Below are 15,605 nucleotides of genomic sequence, written 5' to 3'. Positions count from 1 at the left end.
ACATTCTCGGGAATTCCTATGATCGTTAAGTTCTTACTCCTCATTGAATCCACTGTCTCTTGGGGAATTTCCTTGTTTTTTTTAATTCTTAGTTCTCTTTCTTCCTCTGTCTGGAGCCATTTAGCCTGTCTATCTTCAATTATGTTAATTTGCTCTTCTCTGGTGTCTACACGGGCATTCAGGGAATCCGTGTTCTGTTTTATCTGGTTCATTGTGTTTTTCATCTCTAGTAATTCTGTTTGATTCTTCTTTATGATTTCAATCTCTTTTGTGAAGTAACTCCAGAACTCATTGGCTTATTCCTCTATCTTTCTCTCTACCTCATTGAGTTTTTTTATTATTGCTGCTCTGAACTTATTATCACTTAGTTTACCTAATTCCAAGTCCTCAGGACTTAATTCTATGTTTTTATTGTTTTCCTTCTGGTCAGGGGCTTTTATAAATTGCTGGATGGTAGAGGAGTGGTTTTTTCGCATGGTGGTAGAATTCGGTTGCAGTTACAGCCTGTTGCCACTAGATGGGGGTCGAGAGCTGCGTGTCCTGAGCTCTCCGCCTTGGGGCAAGATGGCTGCGTCCACTGGCTTTGCTGGGAGGGAGGGGCTGCTATTCTCGCACTCCGATCTGGATTCAGATCAGTTCTGTTCTCTGGTCTCCCAAGGCCCTTGATTTATGGGGTCCCCACGCACGGAAGCTTCCCCCCCGTCAGCGGGTCTCCACTGAATCAGCAGCAGGAGTCCTGGATGATCCCCCGGTCGCGTTGCCCCTCCCCCGCTCCCTCCCGACTCGCGCGGCAGTGATCGCAGACTCTAGGGGAAGGAGCGATGTTCTCTCCTACCGTTCCAGCGCATCTGAGGCCATGAGCAAGGTTTATGATCTCCGCCTTCTTGGTATTGTAGGTCTCTAATGTGTTGACATTAGATTCATTCTCTGAAATTCAGTTTTTCCAATTCTTTGTTGTATTTTGGAGGGGAGAAAATCCCAGGTCAGCTCAGCCCGCCATTTTGCTCCGCCCCCTGTTATTCTTTTTATTAAAGCTTCTTGTTGCATGTTTTGTTTAACCTGAGTATAGAAAAATAGTTTTGCATCAGCATTTCTTTTTATATTTATTTATATATATATACATCTTTTTGAAGTTAAACTGTAATTTTTGGAAAACAAATAATAGGCGTTAAATGATAGTTACTCATTCATAAAAATGGAAAGCTTACCTTAATTGGATGTAAGTGAAAGCTTTCCATTTAAAACTTTTGAAAAATGCTAAATATAAGAGTAAGAATGTTATCGTGTCTGTATATGAATATTATGGCAAGAGGGGTTGAGTAAATTATATAAATTACATGAACATGTCTATAAAGTTCTGACATTATAACTTCCTTAATGATATTTTTTTCTTACAGATCTTAGTTTTCAAGCAGCTTCTCAAATAATGTCCACTCCAGTTTATGATGCCATAAAATTAATGAAAGACATCTCGCAGAACTTCCCCCTAAAAGCCAGGTATACTAAAGTTAATTGGTTTGATTATAGCCAGAACTCTTTCCATTAAATAAATTTTATGAAACTAGCTATTTCATTTAACATAATGATGTCAATTAATTCTAGTATATATAGTGTTTATGAAATCAGGGCCCTTCTTCATTATGTATGTTGGTTTTTTTACTAGAGCAGAATAGTGACTTGTGCACATGGGTGTATATACTACAAAATAGAACTTGAATTAGAGGCCAATAGAATGGAAAAGTAATTTATTTTAAAAATTATTTAAACATAAACAATGAGACATGGTAATCCAAGAAAAAACTTGTTTAAACAATAAATAATAAAGGAGTATTTTTCTCTTTCCTCTATGGAAGATGAAGAAAAGTATTATCCTAAATAGACCAAAGTATGGCAAATCATGTTCTTGCCCTTTCAGGTTCCAAACAATTAGTAATGGCTTAATTGTTTGGAATATTTTCTGGAATACTTTTTTGCCAATTGGATATCTAATTGAATTGCTTCTGGAAATACGGATGTTACAGTAAACACATCTTCCAGTTTGCATATCTAAAAGTAACCAGAACATACAATTCAGGTTACCAGGTATTATAAGGATTTACAAAATAACAAAATGTTGATGCTTTTGTATTCTGGTTAGGAATGACAGAATATAAACTCATAAGCAACCAGTAAAATATAAAATAAGTTAGCTTATTTTGAAGACATACAACATGTGACAAGTGCAACAGTAGCGTTTTGTTGAGAGGAATTGCAGAGCATCCTTGTGCTCTCAGCATCCTTTCATAAGCAGTGGATGATTACTAGGCCTCTATTGTCTCAAACACTGTTTTGTACATTCATCCACAATATAAATTAGTGAATCTTAAATCTAGGACTTCTTTACTTCTGTAAAACAAATAGTACCTAATTGGCCACAAGATACCAAGAACCTTTTAATAGTACTCTGAAAATAGAGAAGTTGTCACCTTATTTACAGATTAAGAATGAGTATGTTAATATGACTCTTTTCAGTCAATTTTTGTTTACTCAGTCAAGAATTTGAGAAGTCAGCGTTTGAATACTAAAACATGAAGTATGTATCTGTGAGTGTAAATGTGTGTTTACCCACACTGCCGTTAAGTAACAGTAGCTTTTGAAATCACTAGATCAAATACAAATAAAGTAAAATAATTTTAGTTTTAAGACTGTTGATTTGCTCTTTTGACTGTAAGTCAGTACAACTATTCAGGGGTTCTGTTGCTAAACTCTGATCTTAATTTGTGGTTGGTCATTAAAAAAATTTTGCAAACTATGCTAACACTGCTTAATGGCTAAATTGTAGGCTTGAGCATATGTCTAAAGCCATTCAGTAGACAATCAGTAACTGTTGAAATATTTGCTAAACAAATGAAAAATGTGTATTGTCAAATTTTCAGTTGTAATTTTTCCCCAATGCTGCCAAATTTTCAGAGATAATACACAGTTATTGTGCATTGGTTTAAGATATACCTTTCTGCTTGAGTTTTACTTAAGGCGTAACTTTGAATTAACAATCTTAATTTTTAAATCATTTTCATCTGTGTATAAAATTGGCATATATATATAACTAATTAAGCCATCTTAGAGGAGTTTTCAAGTCAAATGCAGTTAATAGGCTTAGTAAAAACCATTTCTGCTCTACCTTCAAATTATAAGGGAGTTATAAGCTCTTCAAGAATGAATATGTGCAGTCACTATTACCAGTATTTTAGAACTTATATACTCATGTAAAGATCCCAGGTTAAGCAACATTCTTTATGTACAAATATTCTGAAAATTGCCTGTTTGCATTGACGCATATGATGATGTTGGTAATTTCATACAAAGATTTCCTTTGTGGGCAAAACAACGCAGAATAGCATTTTCAATCAAATGCTTTTGAAAAATGAGTACCATCTAGTAGTAAACAAGCTCTGACAATATTTTTGCATACAATTAGTGCACATGAACTTTTGACAATCTCTATTCCACCTGAATCAAAGGAAAGCCATCGTACCACTTGGCAAATCGGCTATGTGAGAATGTACACTTTTCAGTCATGAAAGTGTTACATTACAGTGAATTATAGATTAGTCCTAAACATCTAAGGAGGAATGAATCATATCAATATTTTCCCAGATCTCTGACCAGAATTGCTGTAAATCAACATATGAGAGAAGAAATACAGAAAAATCAAAAGGTTTGTTTGAATTCCTCTTTAAAAAAATTTGTTGCACTAATATCACTATTTCAGACTTTGGATGTATAATTTTCATACAAAAAAGAAAATGTTAATTTGTCCTTTTTGGTTATTAAGACAGTTGAGCTTTTTTCATTTTTGTGTTGTCTCCTTTGTGTGGCATGCAGTCTGTGATTCCAGCCAGGCTTTCCTGACGCGTGTCCTACTTAACCTCCTTCACTCTCTACTCCAGACCTTTTGACCACATGGTATGGTTTTCTTCATAGAATAAAGAATAAAGGCTATGAGTTAACCGTTCTGTTTCTCGTAGTTAGTTTTGCCTAGAAGCTTGTGAGGACCAAGTCAAGTTTACACTGCTGGAGTGTTACTAAAATCCTATAGCTTACAGGACACAATTGATCAGTAATTTGATAAAATTCTCCCAAACGGTCTCTTAAATTACCTTGAAACCCCAAATGATCCTAATGGTGTTAATACTTGTGAAGTGCTTAGAACACTGCCTGGCTTTATCACATCAGACTGGTTTGGCTTTAAAAGTTAAATAGTACCACATACCCAGGGCCCTAATCAGTAGGAGTTTATTTTTTCTCACATAAACAGAAGTCTCAAAGTAGGTGGCTGCAGATATGGTTCTTTTCTTTTATGGTCGCAAGATGACTACCAGCTCCAGACTCTTATCTGTATTCAGAGCAGAAAGAGGCAGGAAGAAGGTATCAACCACATTCATCCTCACTTAAGCCTTCCTGGAACACGTCAGTGAAGTTTGACTTTCATTTCATTGGCCACAGTTTTGTAAAGTGGCCATCTCTAGCTGCAAGGGAGACCGGAAAGTTAGTGTTTACTTTTCTAGTAATTGAGGCAACTGGAGAAGTAGGTTAGGGATGGTGGTAGGTTAGGGATGGTGGTACGTTAGCCAGCCAAGAGTGCCTGTCACACTGAGACAGAGTAAGCTCTCAATAACTGTCAGCTGGTTTGATGATGACAGACAACTACAATGATGATAATGAAGCAGATGCCTGGTTCATTGGAGCATGAGTATTAGGAATCATAACTCATCATCCCTAACTGGGATGTTCTTTAGCCCATTGACCACCTGACAAATTCTCGTTTATCCTTCAAAACTGAGTTTCTGGTATTACTCCTTTCTGTAATTGTCCTAATTGCTCTTACCATTCTTCAAGCTGAATGGATTGTTCTCTTGTAAGAGCTCCTGTGTTTATTTGTTTGAATAATGCCACCTACAATAAGAAAGGAAGAGAGGATGGGAAAGAAAAAGGAAAAAGAAAGGAATGCCAGAGTATTAGTGGCTTCACACAATCAAATTTATTTTTTGTTCATTTACTAGTCCAAGAGGGTGGTCTTGATCGTCAGAGCTTTGCTCTATGTGATGATTTTGGGTCCAGAGGCTGGAGGCTTTCATTAGGTTAAAGAGGAGATATTGAAGGAATAAAAGAGATAATTGGAAGGACTGAAGATCCAAATCACCAAATGGGATCAATTCAAAGGTAGACCAGTGTGATAACATAATCCTGGAGTGACAACCAGAGCTAGTTGCTGAAGTAGAGGGGAAGTGGCAGTTGGTAGAAATGAGTAAATCAGGAAACTCTGAATCTAGGGCCTTGAATGAGTGCAGTCCCTGGCACAGAGCATTCCCTCAGAAATATTTGTTGAATTGAAAACTTTTGAATGTTTAAATGTTATCTAAAATACACTTTATGTTTAGCAATGTGTAGTTTTGAGATGTTGTATATATTGTAGCAGTTATTAATAGCCCAATGTATAAACTGAGATCCAGTGATTTTTTCTGGGTCACTGAATTGGTACAAGACAGAGCCAGAATTTGTGCCCTGATGTACAGTTCATTTCAGAACAACTTAAGTATTTTGAATTTGTTCAAGTGCCAAACACCTTGCCAGGTGATGATTGGAAAACAAAGATATTTGAGAAGACTAAGAAATTTGACCTAGTCACCTATTTTCCAAAAATTCTTTGATGACTCCTGTTTCCAGAAGAACAACATACAAAATGCTAGAGAGATGTATTGAAATAAAACCAGGTGGGTAGGGGGAGTCTGGTGTAGACTGTCAGCTCCCCCCAAAAAATCCCAGGGAAACCTGTTGATAAGCAGAGCCCAGTGTAGTAAACGCCAGGCAGGGAGAACAGCACCTTGCTAGAACCTTGTTAGAGTCTCAGGAGGAGGATGTTAGGGTAGAGGATTTCTTGGGTTCTGAGGTCTCTGTTCAGTTGGTTTTAAGTTGGGTCTTTCAAGGTGAGGAATTGTTTGAGATTGGGTGGAGTTTGTCACACAGTAGTTTAGGATTGGTGAACACAAATTGATGGTTTTGATGAGCAGACTTGTCTGCTAAGCAAGCTGTTTGCGTTAACTGTCCAGATTTGTAAATCAGAGTGTTACAGATTTGCCTGGAAAAATTGGTTTGCAAGAATTTCCTGAAGCAAATGGTTCTTTATTCATTTATAGCGTTGTCTTCCTGGACAAGAATTTCCTGTAATAGTTGAGAGTTGTTGGCCCAGGTGATCCCAGTTCTCAGTCGCATTGGTTGAGGTGTATTGACGTAGGTGGTCTCATTTCTCACTAGGAAGGCAGAAGATGATTCAAGAGGTGGACAGCAGCTAGGTAGAACAGTGGGGGAGACGAGGTTACTTCTCCTATAGTGCTTCATGACCAAAGGTTTGGTATTACTAGTAGGTACCAGGTAGCACGTCATAGGAAAGGACTATTAAAAAATTTAAGCTCTTTGGTTGATATATTAGCAGATGGAAAATGTGAATTACTGAAATGAATTATGTTATTGTTCACAGTCACTCTCTTCTCTCTGTCAGAGAGTCTCCTTCTCTGCCCCTTTGACATTGGTTGATGCCGTGTGATTTCCTTAGCTAATATAAAATGAGCAGATACGTATGTCATATCCAAGCAGAAGCCTTGAATGTAACTGTATGGTTTGGTTGCAATCTTGCTTCTGTTCTCTATCACAAGAGGCACGTCCCTGCTCTTCTGGTCTGGCTCCTGAAATGAAAAAGGCCCTGGAGCAGAGCCGAAGATCACCTGGACCTGTGAAAATGTGATGTGAGCAACAAATGTTTCCTATAGTAAGCCACTGAGATTTGGCCACTTGTGATTTTGGGATTCTTTATATTAGGAACTTGGTTACAGTAACAATCATCAAATGTATTAAATTTTGTTACTTTTTCATTTGTTAAATCATATTTTGTCTTATTCTCTTGAAACTGTTAAAAGCCTCCATGTTTGAAAGAAATCCAGAAATAATTCTGGAAATAGAATGAAAACAAACAGTGATTTTAGGAATCTTAGAAGAACTAGAAGAATAAGATAGCTATCAAGGAAATGACAAGGTGCAAGTTCTACTTCACTTGCTGGCACTATTACTAACTTTGAGAAAGTCATCTTCTACACACCTCTTCTGTAAAATGTAACTAATTATGTAGTATATATTACAATAATCTTTGAATATATTTTATATATACAATTGTAAGGTGGCAGAAATAGTAGAAACAATCAAAATGACAAGTTGAAGATTAAAGTTATTTTTAAAAAGTTATTCTAATATGCATTTTAAAATATCTTTTATTTACATTATCCAGAATTCTCTCAACCCTAGTATTTGCTCTATCCCTTCATTTCTTCAGTAATTATTTGGATCTTTTAAATTTTAGTGTCATCTTTATTATTTGCATAACTTAGTATTTTATTATCAACTGGGCTAGGGAGGCTGGTTATAGTTCATTTTATTTAGCCAGATCATACTTTGGATCAAAGCTGGCCTAAGTTGACACTTTGTTATTCAGTTAAGAATATAGCAATTGGTTCCAGTAGGAATATGACTGCAGCCCAATTCAAAATTCAAAAATTTATTCTCCTTAAAATCATACATAGCAACAAAGAGAATGAGGAAAACTCCTACATAGCAACAAGGAGAATGAAATAACATTTTTAGCAAAATTGGCAGAAAGCAAAACCCTACAAACTCTAACGTTGATTTGTGGTGAAAAATGCCCAACACCAGTATAACTGAAGTGTAAAGCTACACTCTTGAGGAGGGAAAGAATGGAAAGGTGCAGGGGCTCCTTGCAACGACAGTCTCAGAAATCAGCAGCAAATACTCATCCTCAGAGAGAGAGCTCCACTCTGAGTATGAACAGTATGGACAGGACTTAAAACAAGCAGGAGAGGGCACGTGTGCTGAGGGAGATGGAGAGAGAAGTCATGCAGAGTGTATGGAAGTGTCAGATTTAAGAAAACCTGGCTGGTAAAAGAGGGGATGGCTCACCCAAAAGGCAAGGGCAGTATCCTCTTGTGGCAAAGTGAGAAAAAAAGTGACTGGTGATCAGAACCCCTGAACCAGCGTAATATTTGAGACTCTGAGGAAGACTGACCATCAGATGACCCAACTTAAACTGTTGATCACTATAAGGAAACTTCAAGCCAAGAAGCAGAGAGCTGATTTTGCCCCTTGTGCTCCAAAACAATCTTCCCTGCTAAAATCTGGTCCAAGAAAATCCAGGTGTTTCAAATATGATTAACCAAAAGGTAAAACTACTACATCCACCTAAAGATCTTACTGTATAAGCAGGGAGAAACTACATTGTAGATGAAGAAACCTCACTAAGCAGAGAAAACCTGTAATACAACATTTGGACGTGTGCTTGAAAACTTACTGAAGTGGAGAAGCCATGCCCAATGCCGAAAATACTGTAACTCTCAGTGAAGATGGACAGACAATAGGCGGTGATGCGCAGATAACAAGAGAATGTGAAACCAGAACTGGAAGGACTTTGCAAAGGTATAGAAAGTAAAGATAAAACCATTTCAGGAGCCAGCCCCATGGCATAGTGGTTGGGTTTGCATGCTCTGCTTCCATGACCCAGAGTTTGCCAGTTCGGATCTAGGGCCTGGACCTACACACTGCTCATCAAACCCTGCTCTGGTGGCGTCCCACACGGAAGAGCTAGAAGGACTTGCAACTAGGATGTACAGCTATGTACTGGGGCTTTGGGGAGAAAAAAAGAAGATAGGCAACAATTGTTAGCTCTGGGCCAATCTTCCTCACTAAAAAGAAGAAAAAAGGTAAAACTGTTACAGAAATAAAAACTAAAATTTCAAGTGGCACAAGGGAGAACTGACCTTATAGAAAACACAGTGGAAGATGTAGTGGATAGAAATAAGAAATACAAAGAAAGAAAAACAGAAATCGAAAGGATTCAAGAGAAAATGATAAATAAAAGGCAAGTAAAGGAAATCCAGCATACCCATACTAGAGTCCCTGAAATAGAAAAATAAAACAAATGGACAGAACAAATGCTTAAAGCTACATGTAGAAAATTTTCTGAAATCAAAGAAGACCTAAATCTACATATTAAGAGGGTGCATTATGTAACTGGGAAAATTAACCAAGAATGATCAAAACAAAGACATAGGTTATTGAACTTTATAGGAAATAAAGGGAATTATTTATGCATTTATTAAAAAAGATCATTAAGGAAAGAAAATCAGATTGGCATCAGACTTCTCAAAAACAACATTCAATACCAAGAAACAGTGGATTTCCACCTACAAGATGGTTAAGGAAAGAAAAGCTGTCCTTCAAGCTGTCTTTTGGATAGATATGTATATATATGCTACAGAAATGTTGAACATCAAGAATTCAGGGAATATTGCTCCTGAGAGCACTTTCTTAGGCATTTCTTCCAACCAAGAACTGATTGAAGAAACTTTGGCAGAAAAACACATTCAATCCCCAATATGTAGTTAATTGTACAATTAAAACTAAAGAGAAGGTGGGGGAATGGGTGATAGTGTAATAGACAAATAGTACCTACTCTGACAATGACAAAATATTGCTACTATTAAAAATAGAAGGGAGATAGAAAACAGAATAACTTGCTGATTTCCTTAACAGAAATACTTGGGAATCAAAGGATTTGATTAAGCTGAAAAGTCAAGCAATAGAAGCCTAAACATATTTAAAAGTACATAGTTAACCACTAATGAATATAAAACTTTTGACTAAAATTAAGCTGTGCAAGAGGAGGAAAGGCAGCAGGAAGAGGTTAAAAGCTAATTTTATTATTATTTGTAACAGAATCATTAGTCATCATTTAAAGAAAGAGATGACTGAGGGTATTACATGAAAATACGTTTGGTAGTAACTATTGGAACAAAAGTATAAATCTTCCCTAGTATGAAAAGAACTTAATGTGCAAAAGAAGAGAAAGAAAAACCTTTCATAAATGACATTTAAAAAATACATCTGGAAAGAGTAAATACAGCATGAAAGAATGACAGTTGAGGCTAACTGTATCTGTGATATCAATAAAATGTGAATAAGCTTAACTAACATGTTAGCAAAATTTTTCAGTTTGGATCGTTAGGCAGACATAATACATGAGAAATAAAACTCAAAGTAATTCAGGAATGTTAAAAACTAAAGGATAGTGAAAGTATACCAATCAAATACTGTGTTGCAAGGGTAGTAATCTGAATACCCTCAAGCTAAATTCAGGCCTAAAAACATTAATGAGCAAACAAATGGCCCTTTATAATACTAAGGCACAATGGAAATATGGCAGTTATTAATATCTGTGTCTCAAAATACTGTAGCAACATTCATGAAACATAAAGTACCAGAGATGGAAGGAGAAATAGAAATTACATCTCTAAAATTGATGAAGTAGTCAAAAAATAAGTAAAGATATAGGAGACCAAGCAACATTAGCAAGGTCTTATGGATGTATAACAAATTTTGTATCCTGATAATAGAGAAAATATGCCTTTTTTCAAGTTTTTATGGAGTAATAATGGCAAAAAACCCAGAAAGTAGATATAATAGAAAAAAACATTATCTCATCTCAGAGCAATCAAACTAGAAATCAATAACAAAATCAGAAAAAAGGACTAGTTCACTTGGAGGTTAAAACCTCTTATGTACTCTTAAGTGGAAGGAAAAAATACATATCAAAATTGAAGTATTACTTGATAACATTTAAAAACACACGGTATTAGACTCTTTGGGACAGAAGTAAAACAAAGTTCAGAGAAAAGCCTGAAAATCTTACATCAGTAAAAATGAAAGAATAAAAAAAAGTATAGGACCTCAAAGGTTAGTAAAAGAGCAATAAAGAAAACCAAAAGAAAGCAGAAAAAATTAATACAGGTAAAAATACATTAAAAGACAAAAATAGTAAAACTAAAGAATTAAAAGGATAATATAATCAAATTAAGTTTATCTGAGGAATGCAAGGATGGTTCAACATTAGGAAATCTATTCATGTCATAATATGATTAGATCTTAGTTGTAAAGTTGTATGATCATCTCCATAGATGGTGAAAAACATTTTACAAAATTCAAGACATATTCCTGATTGTAAAAAAACACTTTATCAGAGAATTGATTCTACTTCCTTAATGTGATTGAAAGTGTGTGCATGTGTATTTGTGTTATCTCAGCTTAAAAACCAGCATCTTGCTAACAGAAGAATACTAGGGGCATTGTATTAGTTATTAGTTAACATTAGTCAAGAAAAGTATGTTAGAAGTATAAAAATTGGGAAAAAGTGAGGTATGAGAGAATCAACTAAAAAACAAAAAACTATAGATAGGAAGGTGTATTAGTCTGCTCAGGCTGCCACAGACTGGGTGGCTTAAACAATAAAAACTTATTTTCTCACGGTTCTGGAGGCCCTAAGTCCCACATCATGGATTTGGCAGAATCTGTTTCTGATAAGAACTCTTTTCCTGGCTTATGGACAGATGGCCACCTTCTTGCTGTGTCATCAAATGGCTTTTCCTCTGTACACACATGGTCCACCACCCTTATGGCCTCATTTCACCTTAGTCACCTCCCTGAAGGCCTCCTCTCCAAGTACAGTCACACTGCAGGTTAGGGCTTCAACATTTGAGTTTAGGGGGGGACACACTTTAGTCCACAACAAAAGCTAATAAGTTACGCAATTAATACATAGAAATCAATAGGCTCCATTAACAACTAGTTAAAAGATATAATGTAAGAAAAGACTCCATTTACAACAGCAACACAAGCACTATCTAGGAACAAAGTTACCAAGTATGTAAGGAAAAATTTAAGCATTCCATAAGGGCATATTGAAAGACACACGTGTTCTTGTATTTGACGATTACGTTACTGTACACTGGAAATCACTTCTAAGTTAATTTATGAATGTAATCAGAACCTAATAACAATGCCAAGAGTTTCTTTTTTTCTGAAACTTGACAAGATGAGTCGAAAAATTCGTGTGGAAAAAATAGGCAAGGAATAATAGCCAAGAATACTCTGAAAAATTAAAAGAGCAATGTGGACCTGCTCCATGTGGGTACGCGCACAGGCTGGTGTCGTGGACTGTTGCTCTGTAACTGTGCTGGCCACCCGCTGCTCCAGCCTGCTCAGGGCTATTGGGCCACCCGCTGCCGTTGCCCTTTCCACCTCTCATCATTTGAAATTAGCAGTGAAACAATTTTGAAACAAGCTTTGATTTCTGAGCAAGAAACCTTAAGTTTAATCAGTAAACTAAATAATCATGACATTGTATGGGGTCATCTTGTTTAGCTGCCTCTTTTGGAACACACTGAAAGACAAGGATGGTAATGGCTCTCACATTATTAATCTCAGGTAAATGTGTTTGGACTGGTAATCCATGTTAGCCACTACCACATGGGGTGTGTGGAAGGTAACTAAACAAACTGGAGCGCTAACCCTGGAGAGGAGGGTGGTTATGACTGGAAGGTCAGAAAATCTTGGAGTGTCCCTTGCAGTGTTACTGAACATGGACTGGGCACATGAACATCCTGGCAGTATGTCACTGCCACAACATCTAATCCGTGCACACCAAGGAGTATAGTTCCTACAAAACATATAGGCAAAAAGTTTACACACAGAAAAGAGAGAATACTGGTCCTTAAATACATAGAAAGACAGCTTATCCTCGCTCGTAATGAGAAAAATACAGATCAGAATGAAACTGAGACACCAGATTTTAAAAATTCAAAAGTTTGATACTGCACTGTGTTGGCAAGTCTATCTTTTTTTGTGTAAGAAAGCAGAGAAACCAAGATATATATTTGTACGTATTAGTGTTTGCATAAAGGAACACCGGAAGGATGAACAAGAAACTTTGGGGAAAAAAAAAAGGTTACCTCTATGGGCCACAGATAGGAGCTGGGAGACAGGGTGGAACGTGCTGGAATGAGCATAAGAACTCTTTGTGTATAGATTTTTATATAGTTTTGACTTTGGATTCATGCAAAGATTATTCAGAAAATATTATGACTATGCCGAGATTGTATAAGTGAATTTGGATTTGGTTTTATTCAGGAGACAACTGCTTTAACTCCGAAGTATAGCTAATTTCCATTCAAAGTTCATAGTTCTTATTATTTTGCTCAGAGACTATTTTTGGTGGTTTTAAATTCAATGTCCATCCAATGTGTGGCTGTTATTGTTTACTGTTAACAGCTGTTAAATTATATTCCAATAACATTTTTGTGTGCGCTTGAGGGGAAAAAATGGAGATATGGTCAGGTGGTCTGGTAACTTTTTTTTTTTTGCTTCAGCAGTATGAAACAGATTAATTCAATAATTACATAATAAACCAAATGCAGATACTTAAATACAAAAACAAATAAAATATTACAGCTAATCCGAATAAAAGCTCATGCTTTTTCTAATTATGTAAACTAATTACTTAGAATGTGTGAAAATTTTACAATCCGAGACATTCCCTAGATTAGAATATCCTCTCCAAAAGTTTCTCTGTAAAACATATTTTTTTAGAATCTTATTTTCTCTCATCATTCATCCCGGAAAAGAAAAAAAACCTTTCTACGTTAAGATTTATGTCTGATTTGACTTCAAATTTTAAGTTCAGAATGCATGTAGTTTCAGCTTAGCAACCTCCAGACATGTTTATAAACCAGTTTACCTTTATAAAGCTCAACCGGTCTTCTGAGATTCAATCAAGTGGAATTGTTTTAGCTGCAAGCAATGGCCTACCTCCATTGGTTGTTAAAGGGGTACGTTGCAATACATTATTCCCTCTTTTTTTGAATGAGGTGTGGTGGTTCTCCATGGGGATTTGTATTTGCTTCTCTGCTCAAAGCTTAAGAGCTCTCTCAACTTAATTCTGCTTTAAATAAAGAGCCTGTGTGTATTTTTTGGACCTTAAATATAGTGTGAAATCAAGCCTCAAAGTCATATGAAGAGAAGCTAGAGGCCGTGAATTCTTATGGAGGATTTATTCTTCCTCCACCGAGAACATCGTTGAGATGGACAAGTTTCTGTGCTGTTTCTGCAGGGTGTTTTATTTTCTAGGTCACCTTTTCACTCTGAGTGTGGCACTTATTTCTGTGCACAAGGATATCTCTGTGCCTGCTCTCTCGCTATGTGGGCCCCAAGCTTTGCCTTCTGAGACTGGCCCTTGAAAGCCCAAGCTTTAGACGACCTAGGAAGCCTGATTTCCTCGGGAGAGGGCCTTCAGTGTTTGTTACATCCTTGGACTCACAGTCCCACTTCTTCTCTGCCCTTAGATGAAGTCTATTTTTAAAAGCTGAGTCATTCATTTAGAGTGCATTATTAATATTTTAATCCAGCATTTCTGACATTTTCTTTTAGTAGGAGGGTTTCAGGATCTCTGGTTCATCGTACAGCTGGAAACTGAATTCTTACTCCTTGATTTGAGAAACGCTGCCTTAAATTATACTCTTAGGATAATTTGCCAGGATTTAAGGCTACCCCTCTGAGGGGAAGGAGAAAGAATTTGTCAGCACCAGTCTCTAATAGACTGACGGTATTTCAGCAATCAAGTTCACTGAGTTCAATTTATTACCTTTTTGAGCATGTTCTTTGTTCAAGGCGCTGTGCCTGGCATAGACATTCTTGAGGGAATTAGCAATTTAGTGTGGGTCTGTGTGCTTGAAATGCTTTCTGCTTAGATTTGAGGTGCCTAAAATGATGAGGTGCTGGGGAGAGCTGCAGACAGTGTATGATGGTTCAATGCAAGTTTTGGGAAAACTGGCAACGAAGTCACTAGGCGTCTGTAGATTTTGAAGTTAGAATGCAGATTTCTTAGAATAAGTAACTGTTTGATCGAAAGGCACAGAGGTAGCTGAAGACAAATCAAAATTTTACCTGTGAACCTTCTCATAGTAAGGTTTAATCTCTTACCAATATTTTATATAAGTCAAGTGGAATATTTTCTGATCTGTTACAAATTTAGTTTCTCCCTTCCCTTCTCTGTATGTAACTCACCTGTCATGGTGAGTGATAACCATACAGAAAAATTCACCTCTCTCAAGCCTTCCCTGACTCTCAAATTTGTTGCTTCATCTGCCTTTCCATAATAATTTATACAAGTCCCTATTAGATCACTTATCATGTGATGTTATTGAAATGCACTGTTTTAAAATTGTTTTTTCTTCTAAACCAATTTGCCTACCCTGATAATAGTAATAAAAGCTTCATTTGTGAGTGTTGTGTGTGAGACACAGGTATATATTACATTTGAACTTTATAACAAACCCATGAGGTAGATATGAGTACTCCATTTTACAGATGAGGAAACTGAGACTTATGGGAGCTAAGTAAATTTGCCCAAATCTTACCACTAGTAAGTGGCAAGACTAGGATTTAAAGTAGATCTGACTCCCTCACCACCATCTTAATAACTAAGCTGTATTGGCAAAGGCATTGCCAGGCACTTGGGAAGTCTTTACTGAATGGAAAGACAGAATGTTGAAACACTCCTTTAATGGAGACCTTCTTGAATTTAGAGTGGCCTCCAAATATTTACACATACACCAAAGTTTTGAGTCCTGGGATATCAAAGATTAGGACCATGCCAACTATCAAATTCTAAGTGC

At 36.5% G+C, this 15,605-nt stretch overlaps 1 protein-coding gene across 2 annotated transcripts in view; it reads left to right on the top strand.

The window, feature by feature from the left end:
- Positions 1-15,605, top strand: part of UGGT2 (UDP-glucose glycoprotein glucosyltransferase 2) — a 184,373-nt gene that overhangs the window by 47,788 nt on the left and 120,980 nt on the right. For both annotated transcript variants that reach the window (XM_014864866.3, XM_070520046.1), the window contains exons 9-10: positions 1,398-1,497; positions 3,637-3,697. In XM_014864866.3, coding sequence (XP_014720352.3) covers positions 1,398-1,497; positions 3,637-3,697 — 161 coding nt within the window. The remainder of the gene's footprint in view (positions 1-1,397; positions 1,498-3,636; positions 3,698-15,605) is intronic.

The sequence above is a fragment of the Equus asinus genome, chromosome 11 (genome assembly GCF_041296235.1).
Source record: "Equus asinus isolate D_3611 breed Donkey chromosome 11, EquAss-T2T_v2, whole genome shotgun sequence".
Classification (NCBI taxonomy): Eukaryota; Metazoa; Chordata; class Mammalia; order Perissodactyla; family Equidae; genus Equus; species Equus asinus.
This window is presented reverse-complemented; position numbering and strand designations above follow the sequence as displayed.